This window comes from Ruditapes philippinarum, unplaced genomic scaffold (genome assembly GCF_026571515.1).
Source record: "Ruditapes philippinarum isolate M1 unplaced genomic scaffold, ASM2657151v2 ctg1938_1_1_1_1, whole genome shotgun sequence".
NCBI lineage: Eukaryota > Metazoa > Mollusca > Bivalvia > Venerida > Veneridae > Ruditapes > Ruditapes philippinarum.
In genome coordinates this window covers 77,125-103,002 of record NW_026852073.1, presented here as the reverse complement: position 1 = coordinate 103,002, position 25,878 = coordinate 77,125, and the positions used below count along the sequence as shown (strand labels likewise).

The 25,878-nt window shown below is 31.5% G+C and overlaps 1 protein-coding gene across 1 annotated transcript; it reads left to right on the top strand.

Moving 5' to 3' along the window:
* Positions 1-4,538: 4,538 nt before the first annotated feature.
* On the top strand, positions 4,539-25,292 carry LOC132748442 (uncharacterized). The gene is made up of 5 exons (XM_060738059.1): positions 4,539-4,692; positions 4,909-5,235; positions 5,644-5,979; positions 7,177-7,953; positions 20,761-25,292. Exons 1-4 carry the CDS (start codon positions 4,602-4,604, stop codon positions 7,341-7,343), a joined length of 921 nt encoding a protein of 306 aa, XP_060594042.1. The 5' UTR covers positions 4,539-4,601; the 3' UTR covers positions 7,344-7,953; positions 20,761-25,292.
* The last annotated feature ends 586 nt before the right edge of the window (positions 25,293-25,878 follow it).

Below are 25,878 nucleotides of genomic sequence, written 5' to 3'. Positions count from 1 at the left end.
CAGAAACGGCTTCAAAAATGAAGGAAATTATTGCTTCAGCATCCTATGTTCAAGGAGAACATGCCAATGTTGTGTGCAAGGGACTCATTGGTAAAGATGAAAACGAGAAAAAACTCGGAGAAATATTTGTGAGAATATATTGGGTATGATCGTCAATTTTGTATTTCAAAGAGAAGGAAATGTATTTTAAGATTTTATAACATATGGACGTTGTAACGTTGTTTGAAGTTAATTTGCTTTATAACACCGTGTTGTGAAATATTCAGTTTTGTTGTAATTGTATTTACACACTTACTTCGAACCCATTTAGAAATTTAATAGATTCCATATAGAGTAGCTTTGTAACTCTTTCATAGACACGTTCTGTACATGTATTCATTTTACACCTTAGCATATGTAACTAATGCACTTCGAGCATTTTGTATCACGTGATGTAAATATATAAATCATTATAGGGTTTATTGAGTCAAAACCGAACAAATAAAAGTTAATATACTTTGTAGATCACATAGGCTCCACCGTCACAAATGCATATTTTGCGTCGTAGACTTCTTTAGGCGACTCAATTATTTTACTTTTTGGAGTCTAGTGCCATTGATAAAGCAATATTCCGTTGTTGTAGGATCATCCAGATATTTCTTTTACAATATGTAAGATACCATTATACGGAATATCGAAGTCTTAAGTCTCATGAAAGACATGATTGTAATTTTAGTTTGTGTAGTGGGGTATAAATCTCCAGACCCTCACATTTGTAATTAGACAGTGGTATCATAAAACCACAGCGCCCACTTATTTTTTTACATGACAAAACATTTAAGATCTTTCATACATCTGTAGTGTCTTCTTTGATGCTGTCAGATACAACGGGGATTTTCACAATATTTAAAATGTTGCAGTTTCGGTTTCATTGGTTCTTTGCATGGACCTTAATGGAAAGTGCATATTACCGTCCACTCCCCCTAGCGCTTGTAATTATCTCACTTTTAACACAGACTTAACAGATTCGTTGAATAACAGTCAGTATTAAAGGCCACTTATTACAAAAAAACTCTAAAAGGAACAACCCGTAAATATTGTAGTTTTTATGGGTATCCATTAGAATGCTACAGGTGAACTATTTTTGTATCTATGACTAATGTGACTTAGACGTAACATCCCCTAATCCGTACATGTGAAAATAGCCAGAATTACTTTCATCAGAACGATTAATTCTGAAACAACATTTACCTAATATAATTTACTTTTTTGTTTTATAATTCTATATCAAATACAAATTCAATCTCATTACAAATATACTTTAGTGTATTTTGTGCTAGGCCCTGCTTATTGTGACACTTAATAATAAATACTTATTTGCTGGTTGTTGATTGTTTGGAATATGATGCCATAATTTTACAAAGTAACTTAAGAAGACACCGTATAACAAAACATATTTTATAGCTGATATTTTCAGATTTCACAATCACGTTTGCAGCTCTGTCCTTGATATTATATTAAAAATGTATTATTTTTGCCATTTGTTTCGGTTAGGTGGTTTCCTGCTTACATTTATTAGTGCATGATGGAACGGGAAACCAGTCTACGTTTCCGCTGCAATCGTGACAATTCGGGCGATTCCCTCATACTGCGGAATCAGACTAAGTAATATTACGGAAATCTAAGCTATTTAAAGTAACTTCGGTAATCCCAGTTTGTTTATATAAATGGGATTTCTATGTTTACTTGATTTATCGGAAGAAGGAAGAAATAAATTGTAAACAAAATTGTTCCGTTTCAATTCGTTTTCAAGACGCAAAAGTTAGTTTCTTTGATGATTGATTTTTGTCTTTATTAGTGTTATACAATAGAGAATGACTACTGTAGTATAATCCGTCTCCAAAGGACGGTCCTATTTACCAAAAGATCGTGACCGAATCACAAAGAGAAATAGTGCGAACAAGTTAAAATTGCATAGCTCTGCGATCGAGTTTTATTTAGATCTGTGTCTTATACTTTTAAAAACGCAATTCTAACATGGAGTTAAAACTACAGTATAACGTCATTAAAACGCCCATGCATATTATTAACCTTACCACGTGCTGATCTATAGATAGCGCATCCTGTGTTGTCGGTATATCTGTGATCAATAGACATGTGACATAGATATTTTAGGTGTTACATAGTTGATACATGCATATTAATTTGTACCATGTAATGAAGTCTTTAAGTGCATTGACTTGTCTATAAAGCTGCTATTAAAATAAAATTAGCAACTGCCAAAACAAATGACTCTCTCTCTAGAAATGAAATGTGAACACTTGTTTCCAGATAGATACTTTTATTTCCTCCACGTGGGAGAGCCAATGTTAGTATTTTTACGAATGATTAGTTTCTTTATTAATTTTATACAATAGAGAATAGATTTCAAATCGTTTTTGACAAAAACATATTCGTTTTTACAAAAAAAGTTATTTTTGTTATCGTCAGCATGTTCCGGATCAGTTATAATCAGTGGACTTCTGGTCCTTCTTTTGTACAATTTGCATGCATATCACTGGTGGCACAAATGGGCACAGGTGCTCGTCCAGTCTTGGGGTTACCTTACCTACCCCTTTAAAAGTGAAACTTTTTTTTCTAAAAAACAAAACAAAAAAAGAACTAAATAAACCCTTTATGTTAAACAAATAATTAAAAAAATAATGATAATAAATTGACCCTCCTTACCTGTAAAACATAGGTACATTGTTTTTTACTGGTATATAAGGTCAATTTATTATTATTATTTATAATTATTTCTTTATCATAAAGAGTTGATTTAGGAGGTTTTTGAAAAAGGAATCATTTTAAAGGGATGGGATGATGGCACAACTGGGCAAGCGTTTCCTTTTAAAAGGAAACTTTATTACTTTTATATAGGACGAGGAAACAAGCAAGGATATTAACTCTGTCATTGATGCAACACATTCTTCCGGCTGCCAAGTTGATGAACTTGTTAATGCTTCATTCGTTGTAACAAATGATATGCATGGAGCTGAGTTACAGTGTATTGCTCGTGGTGATGATGGTAGTCGCGATAAAAAGAGTATTCTCTTGAATGTGACAACAACAAAAAGTAAGTGAACATTTAAAATCGTTTGAAAGAATATACCCTTTACAATCGCAATACTACCCTGTTTTTTTCTGTTTGATTACATGGTTTATATGATTTCTTATATAGAGGTATTGTTCGTAAAATTATCAAATTAATGCATTTATTAAGTGACCGTACAGTTCATGTGTTATTATTTATTTTATTTTTTTTTCATATCTTTAGCTTATCGATTAGCTATTTCAATTGTTTATAACATATGTTTTTCAATTTTCTTGAGGTTCTATTTAATATCATTATCATGGAAGCTCTTTTTCTTTCGAAATAAAACATAATGTGGAATATTGTATCCTGTAAAACTGGAAAATGTCTAACATTTAGTGAATAGACAGAGAGTGTGGAAATCGTGACCCATTTCCAGATTAATCTTTTGATTAATATCAATCACTCAATCATGTAAAAAAAACTGGGGTAAAATTCACCCGATCGATTAATTTGCTTATCTTAAAGCCAACTCTAAAAATATATATAGATTTGTTTTTGAACACGTGCTTCTACAATTTTAGTACAGATATCTTCCTTAGGGTCAACAGTTGACATAGGCGAATACTTAAAGATCTCAACACAGCTAACTTATATTCGAGGATGGAGTACACTAGAACTGAGAAAAAACTGTAGCGGCACAGAGATCGCTATTGTCTCTATACAGAAGAATAATACGCTCTCCAAACCGACCATAGAAGAACACATTGACCTGATAGATAGTGATATAAAGAATACGACAGCAAGACTGACTTTTCAATTCGGAAACTTAACATGTAGCGATGCATGTTGGAAAGGCGGTGAAATAGAATACATAAGTACTGTAAAAATTGGTGACAGCTGGGTGATGGAGTCGGAAAGCATAGAATTTAAAAGTATGTTTAATTACCGTGCACTTAAAAATGAATGTAATATCTTGCATTTTGTTTTGTTTTAGTTTAATTTTTTACACGAAATATTTATATATTTTGTAATGGTTCTTGTGTTCTACGCTTTTCAGATAAAGATAAGCTGGAGTTATGGTTCTTGTAAACATGTATATATTTAACATTTGCATTTGACTTTTACAATTCGAAACCTTATATAAAAACTAACATTTAGTCTGAATGAAAAAGTTCAAAATCCGTAGAATGTTTCCCACTCTTAGCCTATAATCGCATACAACTAACACATAAGCTGTAAAAGTTTTTGTTTTTTACGAGTTGAATGAATGAAATAGTATCTTTATGTCAAGAAGGAAAAGTAGTTTCATTATTTTCCAGAGATTCCATCCGTGCCTGTTCTTACGCTAGGACAAGATAAGTTCTACAAGGGACAAGAGGCGATTTTGAAATGTACAGGAAACATTGGTATACCCACACATATAATGAGCATCACAGAAGATAGTGTCGTTCAAAAATTGCCTCCATCAAGTTCAGAACTTTAACTGAATCCGGAAACATGTGAAAATGTTGAAACAATTACGAACAAATTTGAAGTCAAAAACGAAATGGAAGGTCGTAGATATCAATGTGTTACCAGTTTTACGAATGGAACTAAACTGTCGTCGAATGTAGAGATTTTGAATGTTACTGATCCAAGTAAAGTATTTGTTGAAGTAATGATCTATTTAATATATAAAAATAATTTCATGTTACGAATTCTAAAAACATGATAATCAAATATGATCAAAAGTGAAATGAACACAATTGTTTTCTATATACCATAATGGATGACTTACACAGTGATTTTAGTTAAATTTTAGCCTTGGTATATTGTTATCTGTAAAGAATTTCTAAATAAATCTTACATTTCAGTTTTATATTTCACCGAGGAAAGCAAAACGGGAACTGTAGGAATCACTGAATCAATTCAATGTATCCTCACTGAAACAGCAAATCTAAGCTACGTTGTTGTCAGTAGGTTTTCTACCGAAGAAATACTATGTGAAGTAAACGCAACAGGCGAAGGAGCATGTAGAAATGAAGCAGAGTTTTCTGTGGATGGAACACTGTCTGAAAACAGTACAGTTTTCACCACGACGCTGACCATACATAACATATCGTGCATCAATGAAGTCATGTATTCATGCAAAGCTATAGGAATCAACACTTTGAAAACATCAATGGATTTCAAAGTCATAGGTCAGCAAGTTATCTTATTTATTGTATTGTCAAACCTCTTCTTGCATTCTTAAAGCTACTTACTGTTTTCTTTATTTCTAATCGGTTGCCTGTGTTTTGGAAGCTGAAATAATTCTTATTTTTCAGGGATGGGCTCGAATCTCCTCTTTAAATTGATTTGTTTGTTATATCCCAACAAATAAACGTCATGGACTTATTTTGGTACTCAATTGTTTGTACCTTCTGCAATTACATTTTTTATGTCTTTATATTATGAAGGTTTGGAGTATCGCTTCAACTGTCCTCTTAGCTGTTTACGATGACATTGATTTCCTAGGCAATATAAATTGTAAAATGAGTCTAAACAAAAAGTGAACATCGTTTTCTGCCTGTTTTTTAAATGAGTCATTATTACATTTTTGTTTTAAGCTGTACCTACTATCCCTAAATTACGCCTCCCAACAACAATAGTAGCAGAACAAATGTCGGAATGGGAGGATCTTTTAAAGTGTGATGCATTCCTTGGTTATCCTGCAAATAATAGGAAGTTGAAGATTGAAAATAAAACTAAAGGATCGGATTCTTTCGAAGATTACATCACAAAAATTTATGAACATGGAGATTGCGATCGAGCTTCCTCTATTGAAATAAGGCAGCACAAGTGTCCGGTTACCATGAATGACTCGACTATTAGATGTGTGGTTGCAGATGAAAAAAATAATGTTATTATATCTAGTGCCGAGAAAGAACTTCGAATTCTGAAAAGTAAGTTTACCCTTTGGTAGAAAATTAACAGACAGATTTTGCTTTAATAGTAGGTTTGCCAAGAACTATTAGTTACTATTAGTTTTTATCAGCCTATTGCAGTACTTTTCCATAATGCAATAATCGTCAGTTGGCGATTGAGATGAGTAAAGGATTAGATAAAAGTTTCATTTGATTTCGTACAACCCAGTCGTGCCTTACATTGTATGATTTGATTTATCAGTACAACATAGTGTATCATACAGTAAAGTTTGATGTAACAAATTTAAATGAAATCATTCAGAAAAGAAAACACTCACGAAGATGCTACGAATGTAGTATAATCTTAAGTGAATTTTCACAACAAATGTTTTACTTTATTTTGCAAAAAACCCTCTTGCAATCTATATGACAACATTTTAACAATCACGATCAGAGTCAGTGTAATTGTTCTTTTACTTTCTCTTTTATAAACACTTCTAAATATGTTGTAAACATAAGGTTTATAACTGATATTTTCCATGAAAACCTCCCTTGTGTTATTCGGAACAAATAACAGAAACGTGTTCTATACGTTGGATTTTAAATTTTTTTTTATAAAATAAGCTATATAAAACTTTATTAATCACCAACCCATTATAATGTTATTTTTAAACAATGCTATCATTCTTGTATTTATTGGTACTTCATAAAATTTGCGAAGGCATTAGAGTGTTGTATACCTTAAGATTTGGAGTTTTAGGGATTTGAGGTTTTTTTTTATGCTGATACGCAAGTCAATACTTAGCTGTTAGTAATAGTCTTTGAAACGGTTAACAAACATTTCTGTATGGTTTCAAAAGGGTTTTCACTTAATTAAGGAATAAATGTATTCTTATTATTCAGATTCATGATAGGTATCTTGTGCTTAACTCATTTTTTTACTGCATGTTTATATTTTCAGCATACTTACATATGTATGAAAGTTGTTTCTTTAACACCTAACTTGATCGAATCAAAACATATACCCCTATCCAAGTAACCCAAATCTGGTCACACTGGCTTAATATGATTGCAAGCTCATAAATTATATTTTGAAATCGTAGACTGTAAATCTTAAAAATACTGTTCAGAATTAAAAGCACAAAAAACGTCACACAAAATCATCTTCAGATTAAGGTTTAATTTTGACTTTGATCAATGACTTTTGTTTCAACACTTTTTCTTATATGTTTTCAGATGTTTGTCTCTTTAACAAACCGGGCGAATTTTACCATCATCCCTATAATTGCAGACGATTCATTAGATGCGTAGACTATCGTTTATATGATTTAGAGTGTGCTCCAGGGTCGTGTTCTCTGTGGGACTCAAACCAAACATGTAACAGTAATTGTTCATCTTGTTGACCTAGTTATATGTGAAGTTTCCATCGAAAATAATTAATGAGTGTTGGAAAGATATTTACATAGACAAGAAAACTACACTTTTTATGAAATTAATGTTTTCAATTTTCTTAACCAAACTTATTGACGTGGTTCTCACAATTGATTGGTAATGGTGTATTTGTATTTGTCAATCTTCAAAATCGTGATATTTGGCGAATAACATAGTCATGATGATTCTGACTGTATACAGATTTTTTCTAGGAATTTAAAAGATTATTAACAAGTCTTCTTTTGAAGATCAAACTTGAGGATATATATCAATGGTTTAAAGAGTTTAAGTCAACAATTAGCACATTATTATTTCAAGTATTAATACAAACAATAGACATGTATCATACTGATATTCCTATGAATTGTTTGATAGAATTCCAGAGTGATGTAGTATGAACATATATTTGATATGATACAATTATTATTATATGTAATAATATATGATAGAATATCATTGTGGGGAATAATAATTTGCTCTGATACGTGTGTATATGATATGCCATCAAATAATGCATCTAACATTTATTAACAAGATCCATATATAGTTTCTCGTGGTTTGTTTTAACGTATGAAACTTAAAGTTATATTCCTGGTCAAATTCATCAAAACAGATTGTCAAATTAACGCCTTATTGTTATCAAATGCATTATTTAACTAGTATTGACAAAGTTTTCCAACTTAGAAACGCTCTCCGTAACATTTCTGACCATTCTAAAAAATGCATTTTCTTATTTGACTGGGTTAGTCAAATAAGATTTATATTTTGGCGGGAAGCCCTTCGATTATTTCCGTAAATGTTCGGATCTGAGTCACGTGATATGACTTACCAAAATAATGGCGGACAATACGAAAGGTGTGTCACGTATACGAGAAATAAATTTTGAGATTGGAAAAGGAAAAAGCGAAAAGTGGGAAGAAAGTGTGATTTAATTCTATCAAGGATATACTCTGGTAGTGATTCAAAGCGATGAAAAGTTCTAAAAAGGGTAATTAAAACCAAAAGCGACCGTGAAGTTGTTATCTGATTGACAGGTGAGGTGATCATCGTTTTTGTTTGCATTTAATTTTTTCTTGGTCTAAGATCTACTTATAGAAAAAATTCACCTACGAATATATAAACACAGATATTGTGTTATAGTTTTTACGATGGTTTTGACTTATGATAAAGAAATTAAGCTTGCCAATCCACGTCTGTGTATCAAGTTTTCGTTCACTGTAATTTTCGTACCAATAATAAATTGTTAACAAAAACAGGTTAAATAAATGATCGGCTGAGCCTAATCCTTTACATTTTTATGGCGTATGTTCATTGTAACCATTGTAATATCGTTTAAGATGACCAATCACTATCTTTTAAGAATCATTTAAGACACAACAAAATTATATTTAGAATAAATTTTATTTTCCAATCACATTATTGTTTTTTACTGTAAGCTGTAGTAACTACAATGCTGTGAAATAGATTAGCCACATGTGTCTCAAAAAGGGTTAGAACTATTGACTAGCAGAACAGGCATTTCTTCAAAGCATGTTCAACTATCAAGGGTAGTCCTTAAATGTGACGTCCTTTGATTTTGAGATATTTTTGCTTTTGGGCAACCTTGACCGACATTTAACTTTTAAGCAATAACAAGCCCGTAAGTATGATATATTGATCTACTATCCAGGGTTGTTGAATCTTCAAAGAAATAAAGTAGAAAAAATAAAATGTTGTCTGGAAAATCGCACGAAAATCAATATTTTTGTCTCATTTGAATCATTTTTGCAGTAAAATTTCAGCATTTCACAATTTGAAAAATAATCATGGACAATAACCATAATTGTGCTGGAAACGTTAGATAATTCTTATTGACAACCCTTCTTCCTTATAAGCAGTGCAGCAATTCATGTATTGTAATTGGTTTGAATAGTCAAGATTTTAGGCCATGGTACTAGTATGCTATATTTTCAATTACAGAAATAAGTCAATTTCATCATCATCATGTGTTGCAATACCACTACCAAGGACATCAAAGATGACCTGGACTTCAGTGCATATGCAGAGGAGAGGAAGTACACCATTTTTGTCGAAAGTGACAGGTTATAATAATACCTTTCAAAATTGCTATATAACTATATACTTGCATTTATAACTAATTTACTTATATAATTCATATAAAAACTGATTAATCTTATATTTTGTTTGTTTTGGGTTTTACGTCACATCAACACAGTATAGGTCATATCGCGACATTCCAGCTTTACTGGTGGAGGAAGACCTCAGATGCCCTTCCGTGCATTATTTCAGGCACGAACGGGCACCTGAGTAGAACCACCGACGTTCCGTAAGCTAGCTGGATAGCTTCCTCACATGAAAGAATCCAAAGTCCCTGTTGGGATTCGAACCCACAGCGGTGAGGGGCAAGTGGTTTGAAGTCAACGACCTTAACCACTCGGCCACGGAATCTTATATACGGCTGAATTCATGTTTTTTTATTAGTTTATTGAACCAATTAATGGATATATACATGTCAACATGTGATCCATATATATCATGATCAGATATTCATATGATTTAAATATTAAACAATTATGACATTTTTTAAGTGGCATATAATACTGTATTAGAAGAAGAAAAAAAACATGCATTACATGGTTAATTTTGGTCCAATTGAAAGATTTTGGTGTCATCTTAAATGATGAGTTTGATATTTGTATGACTCCATATATTATTATAGGTAATTGTTCACTGAGGTGAAAAAATAATAGAGGGTCATTATACTGTAGGTCTTAAATCCACTTGTGAAAAAATATATATGAGCCGCGTCATGACAAAACCAACATAATGGTTTTGCAACCAGCATGGATCCAGACCAGGCTGCGCATCTGCGCAGTCTGATCAGGATCCATGTTGTTCGCTTACAAACCCTATAACAAGTAGAGAAACTGATAGCGAACAGCATGGATCCTGATCAGACTGCGCGGATGCGCAGGCTGGTCTGGATCCATGCTGGTCGCAAACGCACTATGTTGGTTTTGTCGTGACGCGGCTCATATATGGTTTTTGGAAAGGATTCTGTGATATACATGTAGTCAATTCTCAGACCATACAACAAAATAGTTACAGATTCCTCAAAAGTGGAGTATACTTTCTTAGTTACAATCAAACATCATAAATTACTAATTTCTAGCTTTTTTTCAAAGCTATTACATTCTATGTCAGATTGCTATGTTGGCATACAATTGCATTATTTAAATATTTTGAAATGTATCATCATGAAACTTGAAAGACTTGCTCATCAGGACAAATTGAAATTGTTAAACAGGGGAGCATACATGTTCTTATGAAAGCAGTCATTGAATATAGCACTGGCCTGGTGGCCCATGGCCGGTGAAAATTAGTTTGGGCCAGTGTAAATTTTAAGAAAATGTAGTTAAATATATAGTAGAATAAATTCAAAACGGGAATTGGGGCCAGTGAACTCAAAATCTTAAATTCAATGACTGTGAAAGCAATATTTTTTTAAGTTATATCCCTTTTAAACTAAGAATTTTTAATAGACTGGTGTTATCACTGCATGCAATACTGCTGTATTTGTTGTTAATAACAAGGGCAGATTCATGTCCTATAGTAAATGTTGGTGAAGACTGAATATATACAATTCTTATGTAGAATATTTTTCGCTAAAATGAAAAGGAATTCCACAATTGATTTTTTTTCTTCTAAATCTTAAGCAAGTTATGGTTTAATCTTCAGGTAGCACTAAAGAAAGCCAATAAAATCCTTTTGGAGTTGAATTGAGACACAACCATTCATTTCTGGTTTAGTTATAAAACTGCTACAGACTATAAACTATTCATGGTAAGTAAACAATTATTATATATTTGATTTTGTTTGAATGTTTGATATTTTATATGATTATTCTGTTGCTCAAGAAATATTTAGATAAAATTCTAGATAGCAATACATAATTGTCATTTGTTGCAAGAAAATTAATGCATGCAAGATGTTTTGATGCATAATGTGGAATACTTCATAGGTTTATGGTAAGCATTTTATATGTAAAATAAATGTGAAATGCTTAGTAATGTTTCATGAAACTTGTTGAAGGCTGCAGGGCCAAAAAACCCTTCTTTGTAGAGGCCGAATATAGGCTACTTCCCCAACCAAACTAGCCTCTTTTTTTCCCCAGTTTGGTCCTCAAAATTCCCCAGTCTTTTGAAATTTCTCATAGAATTTAGAATAAAGTTAAATGATGGTGTTGAATTAAGGTCTTTTACTGCCTTATTTGTATTTCTCAGTGCTTTTTGCTTTTCTATTTTGAAGACCTTGTTAAAAGTTTGTGTTAAATTTGAGACCCCTTTTCCCAAAGTATGCCAAAATCACGCATATTTTCCCCAAGAAAAAGGCTGAGGCCCCTTCCCCAAAAATGGTGTTTTGGCCCTGGGCTGACTTCTTTGCCATTTTTTAATGCATGCTTATTTGTCTTGATATTTTATTTCAGGGAATAATATATTTTAGTGTCTGCATCAATCTTATAGTTATTGAGCATGAATGGATTCTGTTTTCAGATGATGGAATACACCAATGCCTAGTACAATCATGGCCCATTAGAAACCAGAACAAACCATGGCTGCAAAGGAAATAAGATGCACATAGTCTGAAAGATCTGGCTGGTGTTCTGAATAAGATGACATAATATCTCAACTGCAGGTATGTTCTCATCAGGTACAATAAAAGAAATTTATATTGACAGGGTTCCCCCTGGAGCAATTTTAGTTTGCACCACCAGATTGGCCAATCAAAAAAGTTGAAGCCAATGGCTCCAATGTTGGAACCATTAATTCTGCAAAGGAGATATGTCTATCTTTGTAAAGATATGCTAGCAGTTTGGAGTGAAATTTTTAAAAGGATTTATTTTCCTAACTGGAAAGGAGTATATGTCCTGATTAATACAAAGCTCATATGTCTATTGATTATAGAATTTCAATGTTTACAACACCTTTATATGTTAACGCAAATGGACCTACAACCATTATGTATAAATTAATTGGCACCTTTATTGCACTTATCAATTGAAGGATAGAGCTGTGTAAAATCTTTTCAAAGATAATTATTTACATACATATATATCTAGCATATGAATATGTTAATGTTAAAGGATTTTTCCTTACTAAAATCATTTAAATGAAAATATCTTTCCATTATTTGTATTCATTTTTAGAAGTACAGCTGGCATGGAGGGGTTTCATCAGCACATCTTGATGTATTGTATCAAAAGATTTGATTTGCTTACACACCACCTGTTTATAGGATGCACAATCTTCTAGCAGCCATAGATTATAATATACATGCAAATAGACCATACATCACCAACAAGGGGGATCTGTTAGGTATGCTACTTACAAAACTCCAACATGTAATGTTTCACAATTTTACAGAATGAAAGAAAACAGTGTCCAGTTTGTGTTAATAAAGTGAATTGTTTGGAACTATAATAATGTTCAATATAGATGTACTCTGTACTGAGTCTAATATGGATGTAGCATGTTTCTTTGTTTATTTCAATAGAAAGATTTCAGTTCTTCAAACATATAAAGAGGCAAAACCTCAATAAAAATGTTGTGCTTTATCTTCTTTGGGCATATAGATTTCTCAACATTTGTTTTTTCATTTTTGCATATGAATATAAATGCTGCATATCTTAGTATTAAATGTTCCTGCCTCTATGAATTATAAGATATTTTTATTGAAAGTGTGATCACTATGCATTTATATTGCCTATATAATATTAATTTCAATCAAAAGAGATTTTGCAGTCTCTGAATAACCTGACTAATAAATTTTGAGGACATAATTACATGTAATGCATTTTGAGAATTGTATACACTTATGATTTTTGTTATAACAGGCTTGTTAATTTCTCATTTCAGACTTCAGCGAGTCTGGATGAATTAAAGAAGAAGAAAAAGTATTATTATACCATTTTTCATGATGCTATAACTCTGAGAATTAGTGACATGGAGGGGATATATAAAATAGAAAGTTAGAGGAAGATGACCCCCACAGACTTTCAAAATATTTGGCCCAAGTTAGCCCGAAGCCTACCCGAGCCATTCATGAGGAACATAAATCAAGATATGATTGACTTTTTATGGAAAAGAATGACAAATAGTGTGTTACACTGATTGCCCAACTATTCAAACATATTTAAGCTGACATTGAACACCTGGTATTCATGATAGTTTTATGAAATATCTTTTTAGATATGGCACTGTATCTATCTTGTTTCGAAAAAAATTCTCTTTTTTCATTTGTCATGACTCAAGGTCTGTTTTTAATATTTTGTCAGAAAAATGACTACTTTTTATACAAGTGCAAAATATTATCCAATCTATTAAACTATAAGTGCTGCTTTGAGCTTTAATGTAGTAACAAAGTTAAAAGTATTATTCAATTTTATCTTTTGATATACATGTACTATGTCATTCACTTTAGCTCAGCTTTTCTTTTTTTTTTTTTTTTTTTGAAAAAATAAATAGAGGTTGCTGCCGTTGCCTTCTGCAAACTTGAACCTTGTTCATAACTTTAAAGTTCTTGGTGTATTGTCTAACCTTGGCCTTCATTCATAATTGACCTTGACCTTCAAGGTTAAATGTCTAAATTTTGGCTTTGCTTGTTATTTGCTATTAGTGGCTTTAACTTTATTGCCCTGTGTTAATTTTCATATTTTATTTTTGTCTTGGCCATTTCTCCTAAACTATATTGTTTAACAAGGCAACACATCAGACTCGCGGAGATCTAGTTGTTATTAGTCCATGAATTGTTTGTAGTCCAATCTAGTTTATTAGACCAATGACATAGGGGCATTTTATATAAAATCCTTGTTCAATCAAACAAGGCAAGCCTTAAAATTATCTTTGTATTTACTCCCTCATCCCATTCCAGTTTAGATAGGTTAGGTGGGCTGATAAAATATTTATTTTTGTGCCCCCACTTTATTGGCGGGCATTTAAATTTACCCTTGTCCGTCCCTCCGTATTTCACCTAGAGTCATGAAACTTTACTGTAATGTTGATCAGCAAGTGTAGTTGTTCACCTTGGTATTTTCATCTGGATATTTTTAGTATTTTCAGAGTTACTGCCATTGAATTTTTGCAATTTTCAACTTGTGTCGCATGCTTCTCAGGAAGTATTTGACCTAGAGCAATGAAACTTTACAGGAATGTTGAGCATTATGTGTAGTTGTGCACCTGGGTATTTTCGTCTGGATTTAGTATTTTGAGAGCTATGGCCCTTGACTTAGTAAAATTTTGCAATTTTTAACTTGTGTCGCATGTAACTCAAAAAGTATTTGACTTAGAGTCATGAAACTTTACAGGAATGTTGATCAGCATGTGTAGTTTGCACCTGGGGTTTGGCTTGTGGATTTATCCAGTATTTGTAGAGTTATTTCCCTTGACTTAGTAAAAAACGTTTCATTATGTTGTTATTTGTTCCTTGAGTGCTTGAGTGAGAATCAACCAACTTTACAGGAATAATGATCAACATCACTTAATTACAGGAATAATGATTTACATCACTGTGAAGCTATGAACCTGGGACTTTTATGTGGATTTTTTTCAGTTTTGTTAGAGTTATTGCCCTTGACTTACAGTAGTATAAATTTACAATTTTTAACTTGTTCATGCATAGCTAAAAAATATTTATGTTTTCTTTCATTTCATTCAGCCAAACATAAATAATTTATAATTTAACTCCATAATTAATATCCTACAGGGATAAAATATAAATAAGAAAGACAATATAGGAGTGGCTACTACAGGTTCACTTTAATTTATCGAATAATTTACAATTTTCAACTTGTTCATGCATAGCTCAAAAAGTATATCACTTGTAGGCCTGAATGTTTACAAGAATGTTGGTCAGCATGTGTACTTATGCGCCTTGGGGTTTACTTGTGAATTTATTCAGTATTTGTAAAGTTCTTGCCCTTTACTTAGTAAAAGATTTTTTAGTTTTCAAAAAAATATTGACCTAGAGTCATAAGATTGACAGAACAGTGGCGCGTAGGGGGGGACCCGTGTCCTATCAACACATTCCTAGTTATTCAAAATGTTTGTCTTGTTTTATTTTTCATTAAAATTATATGTAGTTCAAACAAATTGTGAATGCATGAAAGCATCTGTTTTACTTGAAAATTTAGAACCATATTTTCAGTTTCAATCAACAAATATCCCAACATTTGTATATTTACAACTAAAAAATCACGAGACAGTTAAAGAGATGTCATTCTCATTGACACTCTGATTTCATTTTAGTAAACAAATCCTGGGCAATGAGATATTTTAGGTAGCTGTGCTATTTGTGGGTAGGTCGCGGGAGTGGGGAACAAACAATATTTTACATTCAGGGGTAAGCCTAAGTTTTTAGGCTTGGAAGGAACATTGCCCTTCCCCAGATAATGGCACCAACTGATTTTGAGGTAATTAGATTTAAAGCTCAAGATGGCATAAAGTTTAACTTCCTTTAAATATGTGTAACATTGTAAGGTATAGTTTATGTAACTCAGAAGGAAAAATTCTGATTGCCATTAGTTTTAAGATTGGTCCATTTGATTATACGTTCAAGGTCTCAGTGACATGTAAACTCATTGTCCCAAGGTTTGAAACATTTCCAGGGACATTGCTTAGATTAGTAATTAAACATTAGTTTGGAGTTAATAAGGTCTAAGGTCACAATGGCTTAAGCATAATATCCTTCATCACCAGAAACCCATAAGGGGTTAGCTCAAGTTCATACAATTTGGTTGGAATTAAGATATTATTTATTTCCTTCTACAATATTGGCCATCTTCACACTTTCCCTTCCTGTTAAGACAGCATGGATTGAATAAAAAATAAAACTATAACTGTAAAGAAGTCACTGGTGTACAATTTTAAGAGTAAGAAAAAGAAGATATGCTGTTCATTTGAAAATATTTTATTGTTGTTTTACTGCCAATGTTCAAATACATGTTTCAATTTATCTGTGTTTTTGTTATTTTAACAACATTCCAAAATGTGTCCTGAAACGTGCTAAAAGAAGTGTAGTGTAAATTAACATTGAAAGGTATTTGTAAAACATTGTTACAATCTGTGACCTTATTTGAATTTTAAAAAAGTACATTTGACATCAGAAAATAGAGAAATAAAGAAAGCCCAAAATGACAAAATTGAAACTGTTGCAGGCTCTATTTGGTGAGCCTGTTGGAAAGTGCAAGTTACCTTCCATGCCCCCCTAGCACCAGCTTTAGCAGAATTCAACATTTGAACATAAAGTGGTGAAATTTATGGTTTTATGCCATACCGGTGTACATAATCCAGAGATTAGGATTTAATTCTTGGCAATCTTATTTTCAGTGGAATGCAACTGTTCAGTGTTAACAGAATAATATTTACACAGGTTGCACTGTGTTTGTATTGGAATAAAATTCTCATTAGTACATTATTTTCCATAATGTGCACTTTTACAAAAGGCTAACATAAAAATCAGGTCTTGAGTGATCATTTTCAAAATTATAGGCATCAGAACTTTAACTTGGTCCTTTTTCCATTCTTGTTTGCTTATAAATGAAGTATAATTATACATTATCATATGTCAAGCGGTTGAGTCTGTAGATGTTAAATATGTATTGGCTTTTGCATGCAGTTGACTGGTTATTTAATCTGGTAACACCCTATACAGGTTATTACACCAGATTGCCAAATTATATTTCTTTTCATTATAATTTCCTAACACAGACACTTTGGTTTGGAGCTCAAAACGCCTTTAAAATCCACAAAAAAAAAACAACTTAATATAAGCCGTTTTGAGAAAAAAAATCATATTTCAACATCTATAATATAATACAGATTGAGCACCAAAGCCCAAGTGTCTGTGTTTCATAATATTTACATAACGCACACTACTGTATGCCATATTACTACGATGGAAGCTTGGCAATAGGTACGTATTATTTCTGGTACGAACCGATCATAAAGAACGGCTAATTTACCGATTTCAAATAACCACAGCAACCGTACGACATAGACATGACCAACGCTCCATCTTCTTGTTTACTGTAGATCTAGTGAGAGTCTCAGACTTTGTTCTTTTTCCGATTGTTTTGTAACGCGTTACGAGGATATAAGCTACATTCCTTAGCTAATAAATAGCTTTTCATATCGTTTATTAATTACAAAATATAAAATAAAATTGCATCCGTCATTTGTATTATATCTCCTAATATCGGGGGTCGCAAGTTTGTTGACGTTTCTAATTATAGCGTTTCCGAACTTGTTTCTAATTATTGTTCATTTAAAATTTAAAAGAGAAAAACCAAGACAGAAATATCAATAATAATATTTAATTAGGTTAATAAATGATCACGAATTATCACTAGATAACTGCAAAATTGGTCAACACTAATAAACTATAGAATGATATATTAATCAATCCACAAAGAATTACTAATCATTATAAATATTTACCAAAACGCAGTACTAAAATAACTAAATGCAATAAAAACTTAATGCTAAACCAAAAGGGCTAGGGTGGGTGGGCAAAAAAGACTAGAACGTGATCTCGACTACAAAATAAGAAACAGAATGGCGAGCAAAAGCAAAATAACCTATATATAGGTAATTAAACAACCTATCAAATTCAATAACAGAAATTTGAAATAATCCAATCAGCAATCTAAAAAATAAACCGTTGACCAACGAGATAAGCTGATATAACCAGAGGTCAACTCGATTCAAATAAAAACTTTATCATTCACAAGAATTAATCGATTTTAACAGGTGTATTAAAATACGCTAAATTATTGTTCATTTAAAATTTAAAAGAGAAAAACCAAGACAGAAATATCAATAATAATATTTAATTAGGTTAATAAATGATCACGAATTATCACTAGATAACTGCAAAATTGGTCAACACTAATAAACTATAGAATGATATATTAATCAATCCACAAAGAATTACTAATCATTATAAATATTTACCAAAACGCCAACCCACAGGCCAAAAACATAATTGCAAAAAAAAAATTATATGCATATATATAATTATACTATACAACAATAAATATGATTATTCAAAATAATCATACAAAACACTAAAAGTTCACGAAATAAACTACTGAAAGCAGTCAATTGTCTTACGATGATTTATCCATAAATCTCGAATACACATTCAATTTGAGAAAAAAACAGTGTTCATTCGAGTTTACACACAATTCACTGAATACTGTTCTGTTTCTAGGAAAACGTCAGATACCATTTTCTCTAGAAATAACACAGAAATCACTCATTGTCCATATTCTAGGAAAACGTCAAATACCATTTTCTCTAGAATGAATTACTCCAAAGTATGAAATATTACTTTGTAAAGTATACAGCTGAATTCATAAATTCATAAAAAAGAAACAATAGGTAGCAAATACAAATATATGAAATCTCAATCATTCATAGAAAGAACAAAACTTTTCTAGGAAAACGTGAAATACCATTTTCTCCAGAAATATTTTCTTCAAGGTATTAATTTTTACCTTGTAAAGAAAGATAGCTAACTTGATAAGAATCTTATTCAAGATAAGCACCCTTAAACAAAATTCAAATATTAATGCCCACACTATCCTTAGTATAATCAATCTACAGCTTGTACAGATAATATAATACAAAACGAAATGAATATATGGATACGAATAATCCATAAGCTCCTCTCTTAAATGGGAGCGAAAGGCACAACCTTAATAATTACATGTGAGCAACAGTATTGATAAAAAATTGTCTTAACCGTCTTGTGCCCTCTAAGTTCAAATGTAAGCCACCATCTTTAATAGCAAACAACTCTCTCTTAGGGAGGTTGGCTTTCATGAAAGGACGAAAAGACTTCAAAAATTTGATTTTCCTATCTTTACAAATTGATTCTAGAGTCAAATTAACCTGTTTGACCTTCGCACCAGTACTAACAAAGTCAACTGGACGAGGCAAAATAGAAGACATATAAATAGTATCAAATTGATCAGTAAAGTTTTTAACAACTGAAATTAAATTTGAATACAAAGAAGAAATTTCTCCAGCAGATGAACTATTAATGTCATTTGTACCCACATGAATAATGATATTATCATAATTCAAGTTAACTGCTCCTTTGGCTAACTTTGAAGTCAACTTTGAAATAGTGATTCCAGGGAAAGCACGAATATCAGTGTCCCAAATGTCAGAAACATGTTTGGCAATAGAATCGGAAATGATGATACATTTCTTGATTTTAGGATTTCTTAGACGATTTAAACGGGAAACTGAAGAAAAAAGAAAAGAAAAGAACTTAAACACAAGTACAATAAAGTGAATACCAAACAAAGAGAGCACAAGGATTAACACACATATTTGTTTCACTTAAACATTAGCTTATCACTAACAGAATTTAAAATACTAATTTTATCTTGTACGGAAAGGGATATATAACGTTTGTAGACATCTGAATGCCAATCACCCAAAATCTGAATTTCATCAGCAGCAATGTTAGAAGCAAAGGCAAATGTAGCAAACCCACGACGAAAGGAATGTGACGAAAATTTAGAAGAATCATAACCCAATTCAGAGAGAAGAGATCTTAATCTCTTTTGAAACATGTAATAAGTAACTGCTTTATCATTATTTAACACAAATAAAGGTTGATCTACACTTTTAGTAGGAATAACCTTAAGCATATGATTATATGCAGTAACAGGACATAAAATAGAAGGATACAATTTAATAATAGGAGTTTGTAACAAACGTTGGCCAAATTGTATAGTTTTAGACCATCTAAAAGTAACACAAAGATTTTCCCCAATGGTAGACACATCACCACGTAATAAAAAAGACTAGAACGTGATCTCGACTACAAAATAAGAAACAGAATGGCGAGCAAAAGCAAAATAACCTATATATAGGTAATTAAACAACCTATCAAATTCAATAACAGAAATTTGAAATAATCCAATCAGCAATCTAAAAAATAAACCGTTGACCAACGAGATAAGCTGATATAACCAGAGGTCAACTCGATTCAAATAAAAACTTTATCATTCACAAGAATTAATCGATTTTAACAGGTGTATTAAAATACGCTAAATTATAGCATTTCCGAACTTTTCCGTATGCAAATGAGTTAATTCCGAATGAAACCGATCGGGCCCGAGAGCTTTTACAAATGGCGGGGATTTCAAAAACTGGCGATATTATATCCAGTTGCATCCGAGTGTTTCGGCGAAATAAGATTAAAATTGTATAGCAGTTCATCATTAATGAGGATATACTTATGATTTAGGTGATAATTTCTGAAAACTAAGTTGTAGGGTAAAATATCATCGTTGAACGGTATTATAACTTTAAGACGAGCTATGAACATAATAAATGTTGTATAACAGATCTTTCATTACGATCCAAATCACTATAATACTGTAAAAAAAATAATTAAAATATTCGTTAAACTTAAAGAATAAATTTATTAATATTCAAAACCCCGAAAAGATAATTTATGGGGAATTTAAAATTTGACAGTATGGACTATTTCTATCACCACATTTTCACGTTCTTACTGACAGCTGGAATTTGTGGATATTGAAAACTCGAGTCAATTCCAATTTCATTTTCGCGCACCATACAACTTTCATAAAGCATTGATATGTGTCGAAATTTATAGGTTAAAATGGTGTAACAAAGGTAATTATTGTTGATTTTTTTCTTTAGTTACCAAACACGATATCACGAATGCAGAATATTATTATGGAGTTTTATACTAAATTGCAAGTATCTATTGTTAAAAGGATAAAAGGATTAAATATTTCATATAAAAATGATTATGTTAAAAAGGAAATTGAAACTTTTTATGCTTCTTGTAAAGATTCAAAAGGCATAGAGCTTAGATATTTTGCATAAGGCATTGTCTGGTAGACCTCTTCCAAGATTGTTGAAATTATAGCCCTGGGGTCAAAATCGGCCCCGCCCCGGGGGTCATTGATTTTCACTATATGTACATATAGTAAAAACTTAAAATACCTTCTTGTAAAGACCCAAAAGGTCTAGTGCTTAGATATTTTGCATAAGGCATTGTCTAGTAGACCCTTACCAAGATTGTTCAAATTATAGCCCTGGGGTCAAAATCGGCCCCACCCGGGGGTCATTGATTTTCACTACATGTACATATAGTAAAAACTTAAAATACCTTCTTGTAAAGACCCAAAAGGCATAGAGCTAAGATATTTTGCATAAGGCATTGTCTGGTAGACCTCTACCCAGATTTTTCAAATTATAGCCCTGGGTCAAAATCGGCTCGCCCCGGGGGTCATTGGTTTTCCTGATATGTATATACGTATCGTAGTAAAAACTTATAGTAAAAACTTTAAAAAAATTCTTCTAGCAACTGACAAATGCTAGAGGTGTGATATTTTGCATGAAACATTGTGAATTAAACATCAAGCAAAATTGTTCAAACTGAAGCCCTGGGGTCAAAATTGCCCCCGCTCCGGGGGTCATTGATTTTCATATTGTACATACGAATAGTAAAAAAATAAAAAAGTATGTTTGTCTGAAGGTACAAGGCATAGAGCTTTGATGTTTGCTTTATAATATTATCTACAGGTCCTCCACCAAAGTTGTTCAAATTTTTCCTCTGGTGTCAAAATTGGCCCTGCCCGGGGGCAGTGACTCTCATTATGTACACATAGTAAAAACAGAAAATTAAACAAATGTTTTTTGAATGGGAGAAAGCTACAGCTTAGATATTTAACTTGAAATGTTGTTTGGTGGACATGTATCAAATTAAACCCTTTGGTCAAAATTTTGCCTTACCCAAGGGGACAGTGACCTACTTTCTTGTCCTTTGATGTACTGCAATGAAATTTTGACCATGTACACAGTTTTAGTTGTAAAATTGAACTTTGATATCAGGTGACCTAGATTTTGATGATGTGACCTACTTCCTTGTCCTTTGATGTACAGCTATGAAATTTGAACCATGTGCAAAGATTAATATATAAAGTGAACTTTGATATCAGCTGACCTAGATTTTGACAAAGTATCTTACTGTGTTGTCCTTTGATGTAGTCATGAAATTTAGGCTGTGTGAAATATGACCTTCACCACTACATTCAGTAGACTCAAGTGCATTGATATATTCCTACTCTGATCTTTTATTGAGTTAACAATAGATTCAACCACTAATCTGCAAGTATCTATTGTTAAAAGGATAAAAGGATAAAATATTTCATATAAAAATGATTTTGTTAAAAGGAAATTGGAACTTTTTTATCGGTAAAAGTAGGACGAATAGTTAAATTATAAAGGTAAACTGTCCAAACATTCATTTATCTTCAAAAAGTAATTTTCTTTGAAATACGCAACATAAGTATCTAAGTGTATCTTGAATTGTCAATGTGGATTGCCTTCCTCTGTTTCAGGTTTTGACTAAATAGTATCTCTTCTTTTGTGCACATTGTATTTGTCTTCAATATTGTAGTTCGTTTCAATTTGAATTAAGGTTTTATGTGTTACGATTTTTGTTTGTTTAAAGAAGTTTCCGGCAGCTTAAAACTCATTTTTAGGGAAAAATAAATAAAAAGTAGGATGGTTGTCCTAAGTTTTTTTTTAAACATTTGGTCATCTCAGAATATTCTTTAATCGCCAACGTTTCAATCGAAACTACATCCAAAATTTTTTCAAGTCTATTAATAAATCAAATTATATTACATGTATATGATACGATTCTTTTTGGGGCTGAAAATTTACTGTTTTTTGATAGCTATGCTAATACAACTTATTCATGCTTGTTTTAATAAAATACATTTACAATCAATATCCAGTTGTTCTTTTTTTATGATATAGTTAGAAATTATCATTATGCCATGACAATGTTTCAACTAAACGGAAAAAAGATAAAGTCAGTGCGCCATTTTTACTGTAAATTTATAGAAAGAAAGAAAGAACGAAAGAAAGAAAGAAAGAAAGAAAGAAAAGAAAGAAAGAAAAACGAAATAACTAAAGAATACTCAGAAAAATTGAAACTGTTGCAGGCTCAGTTTGATTGAGTTTGTTCATAGACGGTACTAAAGAGCCTTAAAAATAAAAAGTTAATTTTTAACACAGATAAACTGGACAACGTAAAACGGATATACTCAGAAATTAATTGAAAATCATATTTGGAGCTATTTTAGCCTGATCTGAATAAAATCGTTGCAATGCTTTTAAATTTCAAACAAATACAACTATAAATATTAATCTAGGAAAAGGCAATAAGCGAACCATAAATTTCAAAAATATATATCGGATTCAAAGGTGTGGTGTCGAAAAATCATAGTGAAATACCGTTAACTTGCTTACTGACTTACAAGAAAATTTATACATATTTGATTACTTTACAGTCTAAATTATAAATTCAATATCACATTTTCCATGACTTTCTTTTGAAAAACAGTTTTCTCACTCATGATTATGCCCCACGCGAGAACACGGATTTTGAAAATCAACAAATAGAATTAAATTTCATCTCACACAAAAAGCCCAAATAAATACCCTTTACATAATAATCGAAAAGCCTTGCAAAAATCTTTTTGGTCTTATCCCGAGACATATCTATTATTTCATTAAAGTAGATGCCCGAGCGGACGTAAACTCAATGTTGATATTTAATAGTATTAGAATAAATTCAAAATATGATTCGTAAATATGTATTCTTTGAATAATCCATGCATTCTTTGAAAGAAAAAGGAAGCAAGATGAATTGTATTTAAAATGGTATGACAAAACTCTTTAGATAACAATTTGTCAAAAGAATGATTAATTGCATCTTGAATGCAGTCATTATATATCAATGAATAATTGCGTTTTTAGGTTCAGATAATCATATTCTTCATCTTTCCTCTTTAAATGCCAACCAATTATTCAACACATTTCAACCACTTGCTTTTCAGATGATTAGAATTACAGCAGAGTATCAAGTATTTTGAATGCATCCAAATTTCAATGAGAGGACAAAAATAGAACTTAAAATTAACATTTTCTTTATGAAAAGGCATAAAAGAAATCTAAATAACGTTCTCAAACAAAGCGGCTTTTGAGAGATATATACAATGTTTATAGAATAAATTAGAATGCAATAAAACATAGAAATAAACGAGGCCCGGGTTTTCAGAAATACAAGGAGGAATTTTGACAATACAATATACAGACACTTAAATAAAAATAAAATCATACTAAATACATTTCATATGATTAAACAGCAGATATACGATAATTTTCCTGATCAAGGCAACAACCATAATTGTATTAAATATCTGATTTTTTACATACTTTTTCAGTATTCATGAAATAAAGATATGAGGAAACAAGTCATTATGCATGCAGATAAGTTGCTTTCAAAACTGTAGTATAAAATCATGATAAAGACGTTCAAGTTTGGTTGATATCAAAATGTTTGTTTTCGTCTATATCAACATTTATGACTTTAAAATATGAAATATTATCTTATTTAAACATGTATCTGATGTGCACATTTAAACTGTTGTAACTGCATAAATATTGCGAAGGACATCAAACTAGCTGTCAATATTTGACTACAATTGAAGTGTGTCATGAAATATTTCAAAACACCTTTTTGTTCTAAAAAAACACACTGATATTTATCTAAAACTAGACAAAATGTGTTTAATAATTTAATTTTGTAAATAACATGGTATGTCTATTTGTCTCTCTCTTACATTCAGATGTCTGTTCAAATGTATGAATAACACCTTTTATATTTAAAGTGACATTATGTTCATCAAAACGTAACTGGTGAGATTCTTTTTGGAATTTATGGTTATGGGTGTCATATTTCTTTTTGTTGAGTTTATGAAATGTTCGTTGTATGTTAATATATTTATGCTAATGGAATGTTGAATAAAACTTTATAAATGAATACTGAGCTTTTTCCTCAACATGATTGTTGTACCGGTACATTGAAATATAAAGGAAAACCATAAAGTTTATAAATTGTTGCTGGTACAATTTTTTTTTAAGTTAAAGTGACATTATGCCCATAAAAGTGTATATAGTAAATGAACAGATGAAATTCAAATTATGTTTTCATTTTGCTTTCCTTTCAAGTATAACAGACGGTTTCAATACATTCGTTTTTTACAAGGCTATCCTTTGGTGTATATGTAAAAACCAGAAGGTTTATCATTCAATTAGAGGCCAACCAGAAATCAATAGCACGTGCGTTATAGACTGGCTTAAAAATTCTCTTGAAGACGGTGGGGGGGGGTTGTGATATAACAGTGATACTGAAGGTAGTTTAATTTTAAGCACACAGTTTTGTTAAATTCTTTTTTCTCTAAAACATTCGCATAATCATACATGTTGTTTACCATTTCTGTTTTTACTAAGATACAACGCATCGTTTATTATTATTAAGGTGTTACGGATTTATTTTATTTCCTTTACTGTCCTTCTGATTATCTTGTCTAGGACCATT

What these genes read in the sequence shown, in the direction of transcription:
- LOC132748442 (XM_060738059.1), top strand. Translation starts at nt 4,602, where the DNA reads ATGGAAGGTCGTAGATATCAATGTGTTACCAGTTTTACGAATGGAACT. An exon ending in TTTGAATGTTACTGATCCAA is followed by an intron (nt 4,693 to 4,908) that starts GTAAAGTATTTG and finishes CTTACATTTCAG; the next exon opens with TTTTATATTTCACCGAGGAA. An exon ending in AATGGATTTCAAAGTCATAG is followed by an intron (nt 5,236 to 5,643) that starts GTCAGCAAGTTA and finishes TTTTGTTTTAAG; the next exon opens with CTGTACCTACTATCCCTAAA.